This window comes from Puma concolor, chromosome D1, assembly GCF_028749965.1.
Source record: "Puma concolor isolate L17-30 chromosome D1, mPumCon1.1.hap2, whole genome shotgun sequence".
NCBI classification, from domain to species: domain Eukaryota; kingdom Metazoa; phylum Chordata; class Mammalia; order Carnivora; family Felidae; genus Puma; species Puma concolor.
This window is the reverse complement of record NC_141676.1, coordinates 110,304,874-110,327,259: the sequence shown is the minus strand read 5'-3', so window position 1 is coordinate 110,327,259 and position 22,386 is coordinate 110,304,874. Positions and strand designations below refer to the sequence as shown.

At 43.7% G+C, this 22,386-nt stretch overlaps 1 protein-coding gene and 1 long non-coding RNA gene across 2 annotated transcripts in view; one reads left to right on the top strand and one right to left on the bottom strand.

Moving 5' to 3' along the window:
* Window positions 1–558: 558 nt before the first annotated feature.
* On the bottom strand, window positions 559–6,830 carry LOC147576989 (uncharacterized). Its single transcript, XR_015241376.1, has 2 exons — window positions 6,134–6,830; window positions 559–5,562 (listed from the first exon to the last, which is right to left on the bottom strand). It is a non-coding gene; the product is annotated as an uncharacterized LOC147576989 (long non-coding RNA).
* A 5,595-nt stretch (window positions 6,831–12,425) lies between these two features.
* RAB39A (RAB39A, member RAS oncogene family) overlaps window positions 12,426–22,386 on the top strand; it is a 30,699-nt gene continuing 20,738 nt past the window's right edge. The window contains exon 1 of the mRNA XM_086679214.1: window positions 12,426–12,803. Coding sequence (XP_086535340.1) covers window positions 12,577–12,803 — 227 coding nt within the window. The 5' untranslated portion in view covers window positions 12,426–12,576. The remainder of the gene's footprint in view (window positions 12,804–22,386) is intronic.

Below are 22,386 nucleotides of genomic sequence, written 5' to 3'. Positions count from 1 at the left end.
ATCCTTCCCCCCAACAAAGTAGAGAAGTGCAGGTTAGTTCCAACACATCGCGACCTCTGCTTTGAACCTCCAGCCCCTCCCTCTTTAGATTTCTCAGGTGTAGTTAAAACACATTCGCCAACTGGGGTGCCTGGGTGGCTTAGTCGGTTAAGCTTCCGACTTGGGCTCAGGTCATAGTCTCATGGCTTGTGAGTTGAGCCCCACATCGGGCTCTGTGCTGACAGCTCACAGCCTGGATCCTGCTTTGGATTCTGTCTCCCTCTCTCTCTGCCCCTCCCTCACTCACACTCTGTCTCTCAAAAATGAATAAGCATTAATTAAACACACACACACACACACACACACACACACACACATTCCCCAACTGCTGGGAGCACATATTGAACTCTGTGAGTGGTCCTGTTGAGGCTCTTTCCCTGGACTGGAGGTGAGGCAGGCATCCTTGGGGAGGGAAGGAGAAGCTCACAGCACATCACCAGCTCTCTGCAAAACTCATGTCTCATCACCCACAACCCGTGACTTTACACTCTCCACATAGGGCTATAGGAGTTTTGGGGGGGGGGGGGGGTCTCTTGAAATTTTTGCACCTTGGCCTGAAGATGCTTTGGAAGCTGTTCTCTGTTGCATAGGGGATTTAGCTGAAACTGCCACTATATATTGTTACACTCTGACAAAAATTAAACTTAAGACGATGGGCTTTCACTAGACTGGATAACCTTTCAGGTCTCTTCCAGCTCTAACGATGGCATGTGTGGAGATGGTGGGAAGTGTATTTGAAGAGCAGAGCCCAATGCTGGTGGTCATGGATGGAGATGAAGAAGAAAAGCGTGCACGTGTGTATGGCAGGATGTAGTTGGGGGCACAGGTAGCAGGTGGCCACATAATATTTAGTCCCTATTGACCCCCCCTTGAAAGCCTTGGAAAACAAGGCTGAAATCATGACCATCCAAGCTGTCAAAGAACTACTGGCCAGACACCATCATCTGAAGAGAACCGTAGACGGTGGTTTAGGAAATGAAAAACCTTTTTTCCTTTTCTTCTTGAGATCTTTAGGATGCTAAGGAAATTCTGTTCAACATATTTAACTAAGGGAGGATCATAACAATGACTCTTACACCGCATTAGGTCTCAGGCCACCTAGCTGGCTCAGTCAGTGGAGTGTGTGACTCTTGATCTCAGGGCTGTAAGTTCGAGCCCTACACTGGGTGTAGAGATTACTTAAAAATAAAATCTTAAAAACACACACATAACATTCACTAGGTCTCTGTGTATTTAACAAAAATAAATGGGCACTCTTTTGCAGCAACTCCGTGGAAGCACAATTGAAGAATGCAGGCTACATTTCAGGCTGCCTATTCTAATGAAATGCTGCCTGACAGAAAATGTAATAAAAGCTACATCCTTTCTTAAGGAATAAGAAGAGCCCAAGCATTTGGCTCTGATCAGGTGAATAGGTCCCAAACACTCTTTGGTGGACTTCCAATGAGAAAAAATGGCATCTGAGAAGGTTTAGAATTGGAAGAGAGCCAATTCTTTCTTTTTGCTCTGCCTCAATGATATTGATTTCTGAGCATTTGTGTAGAGAAAATTTTCTAAATGCTTTAGGTCTGGAATTAGAGGAAAATTTGCTTCTACATTCTCAGTTTAGAGATTCCAACAACACTGCTTTCTTTAATGATCTTGAAATTCACTGTGATGATTTATACCCTAATGTTTGAGTCATTTAATTTCCAGTGATGGGAAAAGTGAGGTAAGGGAAAACTAAAGTGATCGATCATCAGGTTAGTCACCCTCAGCAAAACTGTCAATTTGATAGGTAAAAACTGCATATCATTGATTTAATTTTCATCTCTTTGATTACTAGTGAAGTTGGGCATTTTTTTCAGTGCTTAATGGCCATTTATATTTCTTCATTTGTGAATAACCTGTTCACTGGTAGAAATGGCCTTTTGATAAAACAGATAGCAATTTCCACTGGAGTAAAGATAAACTATGTTCCAGCCCCTCTGTTTTTTAATTTGTACCTTATGATACTGCTCTTCAGCCAGTAGATTACAAGTCCCTAGACATAAGACAAAACAAACAAAAAACTAACCATCTTAAATGTGAATCACTTTTAAATGTTTCTATTATAACTACTCTGCTCTCTATTTTCAGACAAGAAATGCTTCTAAAAAGTCAACTGTTTTAACAATAAATTCTTACCCGTGAAAGACAGATACCAATGTTTAACTTGCTTGTCAATTATAAACTTTTACAACTCATTGAGTTGCTGACATGTATTTTTATTGTGAATGGTTGAGACAGATGTGTAGTTTCATCTGATGTAAAAATTTTCCAGGTTAAGTCCCTAAAGTCATGCTTCCTTATATCAAACTTTGGGGTCCTAAAGACCCTTGCATCTTTGTGCTAGAATGAATTCCAAACTGCTGCCTGAGGAGAATCTAGGCCATACCCAAAAGTATTGACCTAACTCCACCCCCTTCCAGACTTTTCTGCCCTCAAAAGAAGCTGTCAATCCTATCCCCAGCCCAGATCACTATTAATATTTATGACTCTACCTTGAACTACACCCCAGGTACCTGGCATTAAGAATGACCTTGAACTCACAATACTTATCCAAAGTCAGACAAATAATATTTCTGGAAGAATGACTGAATGGGCTATTCCCCGAGCTCATACTAAGATCTATCCCTAGGAAAGACCGAACCAGAAGAGAAGTGGACCTCAGCTTCCGACAATCCTGTTATTGCTAACTTAAACTCTGACATGATGTCGTTGGCCTACGCCAAGGGGCATTTATATGAAGCCATCAAACTCACCGGCCTCTCACTTTCTTGACTGCCTCCTCTTTATGGACAGTTTTCATCTATACCACCTGAGGTACCTACTCTCCAGAGTCGCATCATAAATATCATCACCAGAAACGGTTCTGCTTACTTCCTAACTCACAAATCTCATACCTCAATCTCTCTGCTGCCCATCCAGGTTCTGTACCCAAGTAGTGCACTGCCACATGCATCACCTCATTAAGAGCACCTACCCATGGGGCGCCTGGGTGGCTCAGTCGGTTAAGTGTCCGACTTCGGCTCAGGTCATGATCTCATGGTCCATGAGTTCGAGCCCCGCGTCAGGCTCTGCGCTGACAGCTCAGAGCCTGGAGCCTGCTCCAGATTCTGTGTCTCCCTCTCTCTCTGACCCTCTCCCATTCATGCTCTGTCTCTCTCTGTCTCAAAAATAATTAAACATTAAAAAAAAAATTAAAAAAAAAAAAAAGAGCACCTACCCATGGACTCAGTCTATCAAAGTTTTCTCGTCCTCATTTTCTTCCTTATTCACCTTAGGTACCGTGGCCTGAAGTTACAAGCACACGTGCAATTTAAAAATCCAAGGGTATAACTTGCTTTAGCTACAGCTTGATGCTAGGGATCAAACGACGTCAAAAGAACTCAGTTTCTCTTCTGGGTTTGAGAGCTGTGCTTCTTCTTTGTTGGTAGAGCCTGGGTCCCTACCTTTGTAAAGCCGCCCTGTTGACCCTAGACAGTGCAACTTCATGCTTCTCTTACACGAAGGAGAAACAAATTTCCCTCATATGTAAGTCATTGTTATTTTGTTGTTTCTGTCACTCACGGCCTAATCTAACGCTAATGCTACAGATGCAAAGTATATGGTGTTGAGCTAGACCGTGGCATTTCAGGAGCCACATATAGCATAATAATGTAAAAGCGAAGAGAAAATAGAAGATGAAGGAAAACCCCATGGTACCAAAGCATATCTTTTATGCCATCCTAATAACTTTAGACGTAATTCTTTAAGTGTTGTGTATATGTATATACATGGGATATTTGAAATAGTTTTAGCTAGGTGTAATATGATTATTCTAATCATTAGAAAGATTCTTGAAGATATTTGGGAGTTGGACAAAACCAGAGGAATTGAGCTTATGACAATTCTGGTAAGAGATGTTAAGTGTCAAAATCAGGGCAATAGTACCAGGAAAGACAAAGTATAGACAGATTTGAAAGATACATACAAAATGGAATTGACCAGAATTTAGTCAACCTGAATGACTTCTGAAGCAAGAGAGACAGACAGGCACTATTACAAGACTACAACCAACTGATATAAGAAGTCCATCATGGGCATTCCAGAGGGACGACGTGACAAATTCAGCTACGCATTCTGGGAGATTTTTCATTCACCACTCACATATGTATTTCTCACAAAAGTCCTGAGACTCAGATGCATGTTGTGTCCGAAAAGATGTGCATACTTTCCTGGAGTACACACGTATTTGAATCACTCTTATATGCCAGCTATCATTTGGATCAGTTCTTCCTCTTTTAGCAGGCAAGTATTTTCAGCCTACTGCTTCAAGCATGCAAACGAACTATAACTTTATCTTCCTACAATTCAGCTTCGTCTGAGTCTCCATTCTATTGAATGACCTAATGTAGTTATTTTTCCCCCCAACCACTGCAGGTTTAAACTCTGTCGATTCAGGCTTTTTTCTCCCTCCCCATGTTTATTGAGGTCGTTTAAATTCCTGAATGTTTATATAAGCTCACTGTATCGGAGATGGGGAGTGGAATTGGACATTGGTCCAACTGAGAAATGGCAAAAGCCTTCACAATGCAATGGCTATAGAGTTGTATCTTCTAAGTACAGAGGGGTATACAGAGGAAATTCTACCATCCACATGCCTCTTGTGGGGCAAACATAACAAAATAAAAACAATGCCTACACAAGTTAGAAAATTTTTGTTTGTTTGTTTGTTTAGAGACAAAGAGAGAGTGCGCACAAGAGGCAGAGAGAGAGAGAGAGAGGGAGAGAGAGAATCTCAAGCAGGCTCTATGCTCAGCACAGAGCCCAATGTGGGGCTCAATCCCATGACCCTGGGATCATGACCCGAGCTGAAATCAAGAGTCAGATGCTCAACCGACTGAACCACCCAGGCATCCTGAAAATTAGTATATTTTTAAAGTGTAAATTGACTTCTGATTCACTTTGGATGAACCACCCTATTCAGAAAAGAATTGTGGAGATCATAGTTTTTTAGAGTATTGAGAATGGCATGCATACACATTTCAAACTGACTTCTAATTTTATGCAATTATTTCAGTCCACACTATTCATACACTCTGGAAAACTCTATTTGTCTCAAAAGGTCCTATAAGACGGTTAAATGAGGCTAGCTAATCAGTACAAATGAGAACTTTAGTTCCAGGTAATCAGCTCCTGATTTTGAGGATCAGGTATTGAGGGTAGTGAGGATATTAATCACTTCATATGGAGCCCTCAGTCATCCATCTCACGACTCCCCGTAGAACCACTTGGAGAACAGCTAGTTTCAACACCAAATTTATTATCAAAATCAATCATTGGTAGGAAAAGATTACAAAACACTCCATTTACAAATACAAAATTCTAACTGATAAAACTCTTTCTCTATTCTCCATACCCAGAAGCATTTGTCTTTAATTCCCATCCAAAGTCTTCAGTCTTTGTATCTGAAATTAAATGTCACTACCTTTTCAATTTAAAGATCCCTTATCGGGAAACCTGGCTGGCTCAGTCCGGTAGAGCATGCAACTCTTGATCTTGGGGTTGTAAGTTCAAAGCCCATGTTGGGTGTACAGATTACTAAACATAAAATCTTGGGGGAAAAAAAACCCTTATCAGTTACCCTGATTTTGTCTTCTGGAGGGAAACTTGCGGAAACTTTAAATGTATTCAACAAATATTTGTTTACTGCCTGTGATAATCCAGGTGATGTGGTAGGCACTGGAGTACCACTGTGAATAAAACAGACCAAAACACAAATCCTTGTCTTGATGCAGCTTACATTCTCTTGGGGGGTGCAAACAATAAACGAAATGAATAAGTAAAATGCATATTATGTTATATGGTAGTAAGTGCTAAGGAGAAAGATAAAGCAGACAAGGGGGTAGAGGGGCAGTTTTAAATATAGTCAAATGAAGACACTCGAGTGGAGCTTGGATGAGGTGAGAGAGCAGGCTATGCAAAGACAGAAGGAAAGAGCTCTTCCAGAGGGAAGGGCAAGTACAAAGGCTCTGAGGTGGCAGCCTGCCTCTCCTGTTTGAGGAACATCAAGGAAGCCAGTCTGGGGCACCTGGCTGGCTCAGTCAGTAGGGCATGCAACTCTGGATCTCAGGGTTGTGAGTCCGAACCTCACACCAGGTGTAGAGATTACTTAAAAATAAAATCCTAAAAAAAAAAAAAAAAAAGGAAGCCAGTATGCTGTGAAGGTATTAAAGAGGAAGGTGAAGACGAGAAGATGAGGCCCAAGAGGTAATGAGAGACCAAGGCAAGGAATTTGACTTCTGCAGTGACATCAGAACCCATTAGAAGTTCTGGAGCATAGCAGTGACCAGATCTGACTTACATCTTGCAGGGTGGTAGCTTCCAGGTTGAAAATAGCAAGAGTAACGGCAGGGCAAGACCTAATTAGATACTATTCCAGTAATCCAGACTACAGATGACGGCAACTTGGAACATGGCGGCAGAGGTGGAAGTGCTGAGAAATGACTAGAATCTAGACTTATTTTGAATACACACCCTATAGAATTCGCTGAGGGGATACTTACGGAGAGATGAGAAAGAGTGGAATCAAGAACGAGATGTCTGTCCAAAGAAGACACACAGATGGCTAACAGACCCATGAAAAGATGCTCAATATCACTCATCGTCGGCGAAATGCAAATCAGAACCACAATGAGACACCACCTCACACCTTCAGAAGGTCTGAGACTAACAACACAGGAAAGAACAGATGTTGGTGCGGATGTGGAGAAAGGGGAACGCGCTTGCACTGTGGAAAACAGCATGAGGTTCCTCAAAAAGTTAAAAATAGAACTACCCTAAGATTCAGCAATTGCACTACGAGGCATTTACCTAAAGGATACAATAATACTGATTCAAAGGGATACAGGCACCCTGATGTTTATAGCAGCATTATCAACAATAGCCAAACTATGGATTCAGCCCAAGGGTCCACTGACTGATGAATGGATAAGGAAGATGTGATACACACACATAGACATTCACACAGACACACACACGCACACTCATGCACGCTGGAATATTACTCAGCCATAAAAAAAAGAATGAAATCTTGCCATTTGCAATGACATGGATGGAGCTAGAAAGTATTATGCTAAGTGAAGTAAGGCAGTCAGAGAAAGACAAATACCATATGGTTTCGCTCATACATGGAATTATAGCTCAGCTGGTTGAGCATCCGACTTTGGTTCAGGTCATGATCTCATGGTTTGCGAGTTGGAGCCCCACATGGGGCTCTCTGCTGTTACCACAAAGCCTGCTTTGGATCCTCTGTTACCCTCTCTTCTCTCCACTTCCACTGCTTGTGCTCTCTCTCTCTAAAATAAATAAACATTAAAAAAATTTTTTTTAATCTGTCCTATGTGCCTTTTCTTTTTTATTTTATTTTTTTAACGTTTATTTATTTTTGAGAGAGAGACAGAGCATGAACGGGGGGGGGGGGGGGGGGTTCAGAGACAGAGGGAGACACAGAATCCGAAACAGGCTCCAGGCTCTGAGCGGTCAGCACAGAGCCCGACGCGGGGCTCAAACTCACAGACCGCGAGATCATGACCCAAGCCGAATTCGGCCGCCCAACCGACTGAGCCACCCAGGCGCCCCTATGTGCCTTATTTTCTAAGCTTAAACTTCCAGAAATATAAATACAACATTTCTAATTAAAATATTAAATTATTTGTACCAGCATGCATAATCCAAATATACTTAAAATTATTCATGGATTATTCAAAGGCAGATACTAAAGTTTGCCTTTGAATAATTATTAATCTATATTATATCTATATAGTATATTAATATATAATATTAATCTATACTAATCATAGTATTAATCATAAACTTAATCAATTTTAGTTCATTATGAAGCTCATCAGGTTATGTGCAGACTGCATATATATAGAAGTTCAGGGACATAGAGAATTTTGCTTAACAGATCATTTCCACTCAGTGAGCATTTATAGAGCACCACCATGCACTAGCTGTGTGTGTGCTGGGGAAATAACAATGAGTTAATCATTGCATCTGGCCTTGAGGAACTTACAGTCTACCAGACCGTCAAACCAATAGCCATAATTCAAAGTGAAATACATTATAGAAGATATGAGATATCACAGAAGTACAGAGTACTCTTTGCTTAACTGTTGTAGAAACACAGAGAGTGAAAAATAAGTTCTCCTTGGGGATATAAATGGTTTAGAAAGATTACAAAGCAGAGATAATATTTGTTCTGGGCCTTGAAAGAGAAATAGAAATTTGCTGACCAGTTGGAGGGTGAAAGGGATATAATGAAAGGACGCAATGGCATGGGGGAAAAAAGTGTAGCATGAATAGCATGTCATGTAGAGAAGTCACTGACTAGATCACAGATGCCACATTATGATTGGAGGTATATCACACAATCAGGTATTCAGACTTCATCCTAGGGTGAATGAGTCATCAAAAGTGTCCAATGCCATAATTCTAGATGCAATGCAGAACTAAATGGGAGTCTGTCATGGACTGAATTATATCCCTCAAAAGAGACACAAAGAAGTCCTAACCTCCAGGACTTCAGAACGTGCCTTATTTGGAAACAGTCTTGGCCCATGATCAAGTTAAAATGAAGTCATTATGGTGGGCCCTAATCCACTGTGACTGGTGTCCTCATAAAAAGGGGTAAATCTGGACACAGACACACACATACACAGAGGGAAGGCTATGTGAAGAGATACAGGAAAAATGTCATGTTACAACGGAGGATTGGAATGGGACACCTACATGCCAAAGAATGCCAAAGATTGCCAGCAAAGCACTAGGCGCGAGGCAAGAGGCCTGGAACAGAGGCAAGAGGCCTGGAACAGATTCTCCCTCACAGCCCAAAGAAGGAAGAAACCAGGCAACACCTTGTACTTGTAGCCCCCAGAACTATGAGACAATGTTACTTTAAGCCATTCTGTTAGTGGTACTTCGTTACAACAGACCTAGGAAACCAATGCCTAGGAAACCAATGCCTACTGTTCCTGAGCAGTACAGTCCGAAATGGTAAGAGACTCAACAAAGACAGTGACGGCGGGGAGTTCAGAAAAGGTCATAAATCTGAAAGATACCACTGATGTAAACATAACAAGGTTTAATGATTGGCTGAGTATGCCAAAGGAGAGAAGGGAGTCTGGCATGGATGAAGTTTTCATTCTATCTTAATCACCTGAATGTTGTGTCTAAACTACCTTACCTTAGATCCTTGTTAGATCTCTCCTGAGGCTGGGGACCTTATAAAAAGTCCCATGCCTTTTCTTCTGGCTAACGGTGTCTAATTAAGCTATGCTTCTGACCTCTCATTGAAGCCTTTCTTTGGGCTGGTTTCCCGTTTCCATCCTGTTGGCTTGTAGCTATGTTCTGCTCCATCTACCTAGTTTCTTTAAGATGCTTCACTTGAGCTGCCTATCTTGCTTTCCATTTTAGTTTTGTCCAGGATGCTACGTATTAGATTATCCTTAGCTCTACATTCTGCTGCCTTTAGACCAATTCCATCTCTTCCTTATACAAACACAAACCCCTAGACCCTAGATTCAGGGGCACAAGCTCTCACTTGTCCAGGGAGCTAGAACAGACACTAAATACACTAACCTGTAAAATACAGGAAAAGGAAACATGACAAGAAACCTACATTCACTTTTGGACACTATAGAGGCTATATTTTTGACACAAAGGGAAGCCACTGACCAATCCTTCTTCCAGAACTGCTAATATGCCATATACCCCATCCAAAGGGATTGGCTTGTTACATCTTCCTGTCTCACTGGCCTTCTCTCTTTGATATAAACACCCGTTCCAAACTGGGCCAACTGGATTGTCTCTGGAGAAAAATGGAAATTGGTCTCTGGATGTGTCTAGATATCTAACATGGAACTTGCAGCAACCGTAGTCTTCCAAATGGACTAAGGAGGAGACAGAGCTGGTTCACAGACAGGTAAGAATTAAGCAGATGTTAGAAGGAAGTAAATATGAGAGAAGCAGACACACATGCTGCCTGTGTTCCTTACAGCTTTCTCTTTCCTAGTTCCAATCCCTTTATGACACCATCTACATTCCTGCTTGTGGATTGTATAAAAATACCTCTGTATCTTTAGGATAAGTGCATTTATCTTTTTATATCACCCTGACTGGAGTTTGTTTCAAAGAATCCTAACCAACACAGATGTGTTGAATCTGAAATGTGTATCCAACACTTAAGGACAGAGGTATTCTGGAAATGTGGGTCTCAAGACAGAGTAGCGGTTAAGGAAAGGACATGTGGTTTGGGTATGGGAGTAACGGAAGTCACTGGAGTTGATAAGGTCACCAGAGGTAGTTCAAAGTGACAGAATAAGGAAGGAGAGGGTAAAGAGAGGAAAAGTGGGTCTCTTAGGAACTTCAATATTTAAGAAATGAATGACAGAAAGAGAAGTCAGTGAATAAGGTTAAAAAATACAGATTAGGAAAGAATGCTTATGTAGAAACCGAGAAACAAAAGTATCTAGATTGAATTTATAGAAAATCCAACCATCGGTGGCTTAAACAGGGATTAATTGGTTTGTCTCAAACAAGATGTCCAGAGCTGGCACAAGAGATCAACAACTCCACGGAGGACTCAAGCTCTTCCTCTCTCTTCCACTAACATCTTTAGCATCTAACCTTCATCTCTCTGGTCACAAGATGGTTGTTTATTCTCCCAGGTAGGAAGGAAAAGCAAAAGGTTTACCAAAAGCCCTACTTAAGTCTCATTGCTCAGATCTCTGTTGTCACCGGGCCATTCCTACCTGGAGGAAGACTAGAAGAGAACTATGGAAAAGAGCTGGGTCAGCCAATCAGCTTTTACAACAGATTATAGTCCATAACAGCTACAGGGAGGTCAAGAAGAATGATACCTAAAGACAGATGATGAGGAGAGGGTAGAGGATTTGATAGTCAGAAAATCCCTGGCAACCTATCAAAAGCAATTTCAGAGGGGCATCCAGTTGACTCAGTCAGGGGAGCATGTGACTCTTGACCTACAGGTTGCAATCTGAGCCGCACATTGGCGTAGAGATTACTTAAGGATAAAATCTTTAAAAACAATAATTTCACAGGTATATTAGGTTTGGAGAAGGCTGCTGAAGACTCACTGATGGGTAGGAAATGAGTATAGGTAGTTCTTTCCTAATGTTTGAAAAGGAGAATAATGGAGAAGGCAAAAATCTAAAGGAGAAGCATCTAGTAGAGATGTTTTGTTTGGCTTTAGGACTGTGACTACTTGAGCATGTTTGTATACACTGAGGAATAGAAACAATTGGAGACAAGGAGGCATGAGGTATAAACAGCATGACAAAAAGATCAACTGTGGGGGGTGGGGGGAGGGAGTCCAAAATCCCCTGGGTGACAGGGAATTAAATGAGATATTGAAAGCGATACCTTTGTCTCCAAAACAAGAAAGGGAGAATGAATAACAATAGTGTCAGTTTGGATGCGGGCATGAAAAAAAGGTGGACTTATTGAAAACTCTATTTTAGCAAAAATACACTTAAAAAGATAGAACCTTGAATGCACTATTATTCAATTTTAAGAAAGGCGTGAAGAAGTAGTAAGATCTCATCAGAATTCAGGTGTGCTTGGTTTATCTGGATCCCGGAGCTGACTCCGCCAAGTATAGGATTTTTCCGATTTACAGAACGGAGTCAGGAGAATGGGAGCTTTTATGAGCATCTCAAAAATCTCACTTTTTTTTGGTCCCTTCTGTATCTCTCGGGGCTGCAAGTCCCCAGAGAGGATGTAGAGGATACCTGGTCTTTTTCTCACTCTTCGTGGTACTGGAAGAAGATACACGGCGGCGGCAGGAGCAATGGCCAAAGCCCTTGCTAGAAGCATCCAGACCTTGCTCTGCAAATTTTTTTCCATTCTGTTCTGAACTCCTTCGCCTTAGCACGCGCGGGAGGCGGCGCTGAGCGAGGCTAGACTGCAGGACGCCGTCGGCGGGCAGCTTCAGGGGCGTGGGAAGGGGCAGGGCCTTCGTGGGAAGAAAGGCGCCCCAGAAGTGACCCATTCGCAGAAGCCCACTCTGGCTCTGACAAGCCCGCCCCCACGACCGTAAGAAAACGATTCTCACTTTTCATTGGCTGACCCTCGCGGAGGGGAGTCCTTGCTTCCCTTTCATTGGCTGCCGCTGCCGTCACGTCCTCTCGCCGCACCCACCTTCCCGGCGGCGCCCAGTGAGCTTTCAGGGAAAGAGATTTACCGAGGGCGGGGACGGGACTCGCGCGCAGTTAGCCCGGCGCCCCCTCCCGCGCGCCCCGCCCCCTGGCCCGAGGCCCCGCCCCTCGGCCGGCCGGGCCCCGCCCCTCCCTCCAGAGAGGGCGGGGACCAGGCGGCGGCTGCAGTCGCAGGAATATGCTGGAAGCCGGCGGGCGGGCGCCCGGGCGGTGCTGAAGGGACAGTTCCCGCCGCCAAACTTGCCCGGCAGCTGGAGGGCAGGCGGGCGGGGCGGCCCGCGGGGGCACGTGAGCCATGGAGACCATCTGGATCTACCAGTTCCGCCTCATCGTGATCGGGGACTCGACGGTGGGCAAGTCGTGCCTCCTGCACCGCTTCACGCAGGGCCGCTTCCCGGGGCTGCGCTCGCCCGCCTGCGACCCCACGGTCGGCGTGGACTTCTTCTCCCGCCTGCTGGAGATCGAGCCGGGCAAGAGGATCAAGCTGCAGCTGTGGGACACGGCGGGGCAGGAGCGCTTCAGGTAGGGCCGCCGGGACCGCCGCCCCCACCCCTCCACCCCGGGGACCTCGGCGCGTCGGCCGCCCCCTCCCGGCTCGGAGGAGGCTCCGGCCCTGCGCTCTCCAAAGTGCAAACACTCCCTTCTCGCTTCCCCTTTGCCCCTCCTCTTCCAGGGACGACTTCCTCCTCCGCAATTTCTCACTTCTCCCTTTGGCGCCCATTTCCTGCGCCCCCTTTCCCGCCTGAGCCGGGTCGCCCCCCCCTCCCCCCCACCTCGCGGACCCCCTCTGGCTCCGCGATCTGTCTGCCCCTGCCCAACTCTTCGCCCCCCCCAACACCACCCTGCTGCCTGCTCCCCAAACTCGGCGCCCCTCGCTGCGCACACCCCGACCCTGCCACCTGCCCCCGCCCCCCCTCCACCCCGAGCTCCCCTTCTGCTCCCCCTGCACGCGGCCCGGGAGAACTGCGGAGTGGGGCTCCCACGTTGGTGGTGGGTCCCCCACCCCCAGCCTGCTGCATGAGCTCACCGGGCCTCGTTCGGAGAGGGAGGGGGATGCTGTAATGGTCCTCAGAAATTCTGGGCCCTGTGACCCGTGGGAACGCGTCTCCGGGAGCTGCTCGGTGCCACCTCGGGGCCGCAGGCACAGCCGAGGGCTCCTGGTGCTGTTTGGTGAGGGTTGAGTTGTGTTTCGAAGTTTGTCATCTGCGGTGGTTTGGTGGAGAGGAGACAGACACCCTGAGGTTTTGTCACGAACTTTCGCTTTTCTGTTATTTGGCGTGGGCGCTTAACGTTCCAGGGTGGTGCTACATCAGAACGTGCGTTCTCAGTAGAGGAGGAGGGATCCCACACGAGAGTTTGCAAAGACGGTCGTGTTATGTCACTAAGAACTAGATGTAATCTGCCTGCATTTCCTGGGTGTTTAGGACCGAACTACGTAATAAAGCGTATTTAAATTTCTGGGATTGGAGGACACTTTTTTTGGGGGGGGGGGGGGTTGCTTTGTTTTGTTTTAGAGGAAGGTAAGAAATCTGATATACTGTAGTGTTTGGGCTTTTTTTTTTTTTTTTTTTTTTTTTTAAGATTGCATTGTCACCTACAACTCGCTTAAGCAAGCATTTTGCAATCTTCAGCAAGTCCTCCGCTTGTGAAATGCAGTCCTCCAGGAGGGGGCTTCCCAAACATGGCGTCCCGGCCCCAGCCCCAGCCCCCAGCACTTCCCAATGAGATCAGCATACTTCTGTGGGGATGTTCCAGCTTGTAAAGTGCTGGCTTCCATTCCCAGCTACACACTGATCCACACGATCCACACACACGATCCGGGAACTCCCATGCGTGGAGTGGAAAGATGGGAAGGCCAGCCCTTCAGAGAGATGGTAAAGGTTACTGTTCAAGGTTCGAATTGTACGATCCCTAGAAGTCCATGAGGAAACTTGTTTTTCCTTCTCAAGAAGCCTCTTTTAGTTAAATAGGGTTTCAAACTTCTGATTCCTCATCTGTAAAATGGGGTTATTATGATCTCTAAGATTCCTTCCTCTTTCACCATTGTAAGATGGTTTGCAGATTTCATCACCTGTGATCTCAATCAGAGATGAAATTTAAGATATTTTATGGTCCTCCCCCCCAAAAAAGGCATTTACTAATAACTCTTGCTCTACCCTCTAAAATGAATGTAATAAAAGCATACTCTTTATACGTTAAACTTCTAGAAACTAGTGAGTTGCAACTACAAGAAACATTAGTGAAGTCTTATTGTATCTAATTATTTCCTAAGAAGTAATTCCTCACCTTATTGACAACAAAGTAAGGATAATTAATTTGTTAGACTTTAAAGTCCTTTCTGCTAAGTAGATCATTGTTTTTTAATGCCTTTGAGCAGATGTAAATAGCAATTTGTTTTATATACATTATTAAAACCAGACGGTACCTCTCCCATAATAATACAAGGACATTTAGGGAATGTTTACTGACAATGAGTCATGCTTTATTTTGTCTGGCTCTTTACCAAAGACGTATTCATAAATACATACATATTTCAATAGCTACCTTCCAATACTGCCTTTCTGTAGTTTAGCAGAATATTTCAACATAAAATTGCATTTGAAACAATCATTGTTAAACCACTCTGTGTCTTTTCAGAAGAAAATAGATACTTTTTTGAGTAATAGATACATTTTATTTCATAGAAAGTTACTATAGTTCATGAAGGTATTAGTCATATCATTAGGAATTCATAGGGAATTTTATATCTGAGGGTTTATTGTTGATTGTATATAAACGAGCAGAAAGGAACCTACTTTAGACAACTCAGAGTATAGTTTGAAAGCATTAAAAAAACAGAACAAAATAGTGAGGCAATAACTATGACCCTACCTAATCTTCATTTTCTCCCCCACCCCAGCTTTACTGAGATGTAATTGACAAATATTAAGCCTTAACTTTCAATGTTCAGATTAACACATGCTAGAAGACAATAATTACTTTCAAAAAGAAGAAACAAAATCAAAGTGAAAAAGGTTTACAAAAATAATGTCTATGTGAGCATACCGTAAATTATAACACTCAAATGTTTTTGTTATTATTAACACTGTGTTAGTGAGGATAAATGTCAAATTCCTGCATTAAGGCAAGTCAGAATTACGGTGCCTTCATTAAAGATAAAAGTTTATTTCTCTTTGTGTGACAGTTTCATCAAGGTAAGTGGTCCGTGTTGGTGGAGTGACTCTGCTCTAAGCCATCATTCTGGTACCTTCTTACTTTTCTGCCACCACTGAGACATCATCATCTTCTTCATGAACACTGTGTTCCCGCACAGGGGAATGGAAATGGAGAATGTTCCTTTGGAAATAGAGCAAGCAATGTTCCTCTTAAGCAAGTGAGACCAATGTGGTACGGATCCCTTCAGCTCTAAGTTCACTGAGGAGGAAGGAGTTAAAAGGCCACAGGTAGATGAGCTACCGTGTGCCCATGAAGAAGGGAATGTGGAAATGAAGAAGGGCTTTGCAGGGAAACTAGCAATTGCCGCTTTGATTTTTTTTTTTTAATTTAAGTTTATTTATTTATTGTGAGAGAGAGACAGAGAGCAGGCAGGGGAGGGCAGAGAGAGAATCTCCAGCAGGCTCTGCCTGTCCATGTGAAGCCCCAACATGGGCTCAAGCTCACGAACCACGAGATCATGACCTGAGCCACCCAGGCACCCCACCACTTTGAATTTTGAATCATCATAGTGGACGAAGTTTCACAGGAAAAGAAGCAAGAATATTGTTCAGCACAGTGTGACTCAGGATAAATATTAGAGGGCATCAAATATAAGGTTCTAAATTTTGAACTTCCCATAAAAAGCACTTAAAGCAATATAAAGATAAAGTGAGGGGCGCCTGGGTGGCTCAGTTGGTTGGGCAACCGACTTCAGCTCAGGTCATGATCTCACAGATCGTTGAGTTCGAGCCCCACATCAGGCTCTGTGCTAACAGCTCGGAGCCTGGAGCCTGCTTCAGATTCTGTGTCTCCCCCTCTCTGTGCCCCTCCCCTCCTCATGCTCTGTGTCTCTCTGTCTCTCAATAATAAATAAATGTTAAAAAAAAATAAATAAAGATAAAGTGAGATAAAGAAATAGCAGTGTTGGCTGTAGGGCTAGGAAACCTCAGGGCTTCAAACCAGATTTTGCCTTTTATTCCTTGTTGTCTGATCTTTGGGGTGTTATAGTTACAGCCAGTGATTGCAAAGCTCAGATGTAAAGAGAATAGCATCCTCTTGGTGCCATGCTTCTCGAAGTGTGTTCTGCGAGAACAGTTACCTTTGTGATTCTCTTGAAAAATGAATTCTGTGACCAGGTAAGGTTGGGAATCCCTGCATTCCATGTAGAATTCTCTTAGAAATTCATATCAAAGGCTCTCAGAAGTACTGTAACAAGGAAGCCCGTTTAACCTTGATTAAACCAGCATGTCTCAAATGTATTTGACAGGCTCTTTTTAGAAGGTAAAAATCCAGGTGCCTGGGTCGCCTAGTTGGCCGAGTGTCAGACTCTTGATTTCGGCTCAGGTCATGATCCCAGGGTTGTGGGATTGAGCCCCACGTTGGACTCTGCACTGAGCGTGGAACCTGCTTAAGAATCTCTCTCCCCCGCGCCTCTCTCTCCCACTTGTGCGTATGCTCTCTCTCTCTCAAAAATAAAAAATAAAAAAATCTGAAAATGTATGATAACTTGTGTTCTAATGAGTACAACCTGAGGGAAGCTCCCTTGGTGAGTTGGTGCAGTCACATTCCTTTTTTTTTTTTAATATTTATTTATTATTCTGAGAGAGAGTGTGCGGGACAGGGGCAGAGAGAGAAGGAGAGAGAATCCCAAGCAGGCTCCACACTGTCAGCACAGAGCCCGGATGTGGGGCTCGATCTTACAAACCCTGAGATCATGATCTGAGCCAAAATCAAGAGTCAGATGCTTAACCGACTGAGCCAGCCAGGCGCCCCAAGCACAGTCACATTCTTTAGGTGGAATCCCTAAACTGTTGAGGTTTGGAGCAGTGGGAGACCTCAGGAGTTCATTAACCAGCTCGTTGACAAAGGGCTGTAAGTAGTAAGTGCCAGGGAAGGGATGCTGCCCCCCACCCCGCCCCGCTCCACTGGGCCCCCAGAACCTGAGGATGGCCTCTGCCTAACAAGCTGAACATTCTGGACCTCTCCCTACCCCTCTGTCTGTCTTGCCATCTCTTCTCTAGCAACCCTCCTACTGTGTGTCTCTGTCTTCCTCACGTGTCCTTCCTCTCCTTCAGCTGAGCTTTGTTTTTCCTTTGCCCCTTTCCTGGATCTGTCCCTCTTCATTTCCTCCTATCCTCCCTCTTTTTCTCTCCTTCCTTTTTGTGTTAGTGTGTCGCTTCCTCTCCTATTTCTTTCTGGCTTCTCTCCCCTCATCTGTCCCTCTGGCTCCGACCTGTCTGTGTTCCCTCCTACCCCTTCAAAACATTGATACAAAGTTAAGGTGTAAAAGTGGCTTAATTTATGTTCTCTATTTTTAATTTTAAAAGCAATGTCTATTTCTCCTTAAAAGAATTTTTTTAGAAACTTTTTTTAAATGTTTATTTATTTTTGAGAGGGAGAGGAGAGATACAGAGAGAGGGAGAGGGTGGGAGACAATCCCAAGTAGGCTCCACGCTGTGGACGCAGAGCACAAGGCGGGAACCATCTCACAAACCGTGAGATCATGACCTGAGCCGATATCAAGAGTCAGAGGCTTAACCGACTGAGCCACCCAGATGCCCCAAGAGAACTCATTAAGTGCCTAAACTAAATTGTTTTCTTTTGTTTTGTGTTTGATTCCTACCCTCTTTACGACAGTTCATAGTCTTTAACAGAAAAAGATTTTCCAATCCTGGATTGCTGGGTTCACAACTGCACACATAACAGAGCAGAAATTGTCCACAGTTAAGCTCCACAATCACTGCAGTCTCCTGTCGTTCCAGGTTTTAGACACGATACAAGCAAGGCTCTATTTGTACTGAGTAATCAGATAAAATAATGTCCTGGTTCAAATTATTTGTGCCGCAGGGGCGCCTGGGTGGCTCTGTCGATTAAATGTACAACCTCAGCTCAGGTCATGATCTCACAGTTTGTGGGTTCAACCCACATGTCAGGCTCTGTGCCGACAGCTCAGAGTCTGGAGCCTGCTTCCGATTCTGTGACTCCCTCTCTCTCTCTCTCTCTGCCCCTCCCTCACTCTCACTCTGTCTCTTTCTCCCTCTCTCTCTCAAAAATAAATAAACATTAAAAAAAAATTTTTTTTTAATTATTGGTGTTGTAACAGAAATCTAGCCAAATTAGTTTAGATACTTGGGATAAATTATAAATGAGCCAGATCTCCTGAATGACGAAGGCTCATGGAATAGACAGATGCCTGCAAGTATGGAAGCTCCAAAAGCAAGAGTTTGTGGGTTTTCACTCTGGTTCGTTTTCTTCTCCAACTCTGCCAGCTCCCAGTTCTCTTAGTGTCTGAGCCTCTTACTGAGACTCACGGAAGAAAATAATCTCACGGGCTACTTGACCATCTCGTTTGCTACGCATTGACTACCCGTGAATCAGCTTCCCCACAGCCACATTTTAAGATACGTATACACATAATACACATATACACAAATGCAAATATACTAGGTATGTATGACAAGTCATACAACACAAATGTATCTGTGAAGGTCTACTTTTTGGAAAAGAGAAATTCACAGAAGGAAGTGACCAATCATCCCCAAAAGGATTCTGTGGTGTTTCCAGGTAAAATGGTATGTCAGAACGAGCCAGCGTCTTTTCTGACAAGCGTCACGGAATGTGAAAAGATGCCACAGGTAGATTTTTTAACAACTTCCCTTTCATCGTCATATTGCTCTAAAGTTTTTAAAGAGGACTTCTTAGGGGTGCCTGGGTGGCTCCGTCAGTTGAGTGTCTGACTTCAGCTCAGGTCATGATCTCATGGTTCACAAGTTCACAAGTTTGAGCCCCGCGTCGGGCTCTGTGCTGACAGCTCAGAACCTGGAGCCTGCTTCGGATTCTGTGTCTCCCTCTCTCTCTACCCCTCGCCCCACTCTCAAAAATAAATAAACATTAAAAAAAATTTAAAGAGGACTTCTTGGAACGGCCTAAGGATATTTCTTATATTAGTTATTCTTATCCTGACTGAGTTAGAGGGAATCTTCTTTTTTCTAGTCTGCTCTGTCAAGCAGTAGAAAAGGTGAGTGGAAAAAGTGATACTGAGATGCACACACACACACACACACACACACACACACACACCAGGGAACATCACATATTGCTTTAATAAGCTATTTTAATTCTTTCTAAAGCAAAGTACCTGCAAACCTATACTTTTGATTTTAATAAATCCCTAAATGTCAGCAACTTTTCATCACTTCTGCTAATACATAATTTAGGGAAGTTCACTTTATGGGGCGCCTGGGTGGCGCAGTCGGTTAAGCGTCCGACTTCAGCCAGGTCACAATCTCACGGTCCGTGAGTTCGAGCCCCGTGTCGGGCTCTGGGCTGATGGCTCAGAGCCTGGAGCCTGTTTCCGATTCTGTGTCTCCCTCTCTCTCTGCCCCTCCCCCGTTCATGCTCTGTCTCTCTCTGTCCCAAAAATAAATAAACGTTGGAAAAAAAAAAATTTAAAAATTGCTACCCCAGGGGTGCCTGGGTGGCTCGGTCGGTTAAGCATCCAACTTCAACTTAGGTCATTATCTCAAGGTTCGTGAGTTTGAGCCCCGCATCGGGCTGTGTGCTGACAGCTCGGAGCCTGGAGTCTGCTTCACATTCTGTGTCTCCCTCTCCCTCTGCCCCTCCCCTGCTCATGCTCTCTCTATTTCTCTCTCTCTCTCTGAAAGATAAATAAACACTAAAAACTTTTTTTCTTTAATTGCTACCCTACACACTCTACCTGGCTTATCATAAAACATCTTTTTATGATAAAAACAAACAAACATTGTTTTCTGAAAGGAATCAGTTTATGTAATAAAGTACTGGTCTGACTTTTAGGAGTTCCAGAAAAACATGAAACAAAGGTGAAAGTATATTTTTACTTTAAGCTGTGAAAAGAGTTTCAAAATACAGGTAAGCAGTTCTGCATATAAGCACGACTAAGTAAATATTGATGGCTAGCTGACGTTAGTTTGGTTTAAAATCTTAACAGCATTCTTTCTTCTTTTTTTGTGTGTGTGTTTATTTTTTTATTTTGAGAGAGCAAGTGAGCTGGGCAGGGGCAGACAGAGAGAGAGAGACAGAGAATCCCAAGCAGGGTCCAGGCTACCAACACAGGGCTTGATCCCAGGGACCACAGGATCATGACCTGAGCCAAAGTCAAGAGTCAATCAGATGTTTAACCAACTGAACCACCAAGTTGCCCCAGTGAACAGCATTCTCTTAAACATTCTTGAGATGTAGTGACTTTTTCTGTTTTCCTTCCTATGGTAGCAATTCATTTTTAATTTAGGAACAACTTGCTAAGTCAAATGACTGTATTACTGGAAGTGTGTCTTTTTTTTTTTTTTTTTTTTAATTTTTTTTTTTTTTCAACGTTTATTCACTTTTGGGACAGAGAGAGACAGAGCATGAACGGGGGAGGAGCAGAGAGAGAGGGAGACACAGAATCGGAAACAGGCTCCAGGCTCTGAGCCATCAGCCCAGAGCCCGATGCGGGGCCCGAACCCACGGACCGCGAGATCGTGACCTGGCTGAAGTCGGACGCTTAACCGACTGCGCCACCCAGGCGCCCCTGGAAGTGTGTCTTTTAAGACCGTCAACTGATATCAGTAGCTAGGATATAACTGATATAACAAAGCCATCAAAAGTATCTCAGTGCCGGGGCGTCTGGATGACACGGTCGGTGAAGCGTCGACTCTTGATTTGGGCTCAGGTCATGATCTCATGTTCCATGCTGACAGTGCAGAGCCTACTTGGGAAGCTCTCTCTTGCTCTCTTTCTCTCTATCTTTCTCTCTGTCTCTAAATAAATAAATAAATAAATTTATCTTCGTTTACTAAGAATGTTTAGAGTGTTTTTTCTTCTGATTTTTCATTTTTTTTCTAAATTTTTTTTTTTTTTTAACGCTTATTTGAGAAGAGAGAGACAGAGCATGAGCGGGGGAGGAGAGAGAAAGAGGGAGGCACAGAATCTGAAATGGGCTCCAGGCTCTGAGCTGTCAGCACAGAGCCCAACGGGGACTCGAACTCATGGACTGCAAGATCATGACCCGAGCTGAAGTTGGACGCTTAACCGACGGAGCCACCCAGGTGCCCCTCTTCTGATTTTTTGGTCTTTCCAAATGTGTTTCCTTTTCATAGGAATTTGTGTGAAACGGCCTCAAATAAATAAGGCTGAGGGCTGGCCTTAATAACAGATTCCTGCCTCAGAAATACAAAAAGAATGGTGTGGAGCCCAAACTGAACCCTCTTTGAGAAGAGATTAAGAGAGAATACTCCAAACAGAAGTTAGATAGATGTTAAGAACTTTCTGGCATTATGAAGAAAGATTATAATTTCTTTTTTTTCTCCTTTTTTAAAATTTAAATTTTAGTTAGCATACCATGCAATATTGGTTTCACGAGTAGATTTCAGTGATTCATCAGTTACATACAACATCCAGTTTTCATCACAACAAGTGCCCTCCTTAATGTCCATCATCCATCTAGCCCCATCACTCCCCCACCTCCCCTCCATCAACCCTCAGTTTGTTCTGTATCATTAAGGGTCTCTTGTGGTTTGTTTCCCTCTCTTCTCTTTGTCCCCCCACCCCTTCCCATATGTTCATCTGTTTTGTTTCTTAAATTCCACATATGAGTGAAATCCTATGATATTTGTCTTTCTCTGACCAACTTATTTAGCTTAGTATAAAACATTCCAGCTCCAACAATGTCACTGCAAATGGAAAGATTTCATTCTTTTTGATGGCTGAGTAATATTCCATTGTGTGTGTATACACACACACACACACACACACACACACACACACACCACATCTTTTTATCCATTCATCAGTTGATGGATACTTGGGCTCTCTCCATAGTTTGACTATTGTTGATAATGCTGCTATAAACATTAGGGTGCATATACCCCTTCAAATCTGTATTTTTGTA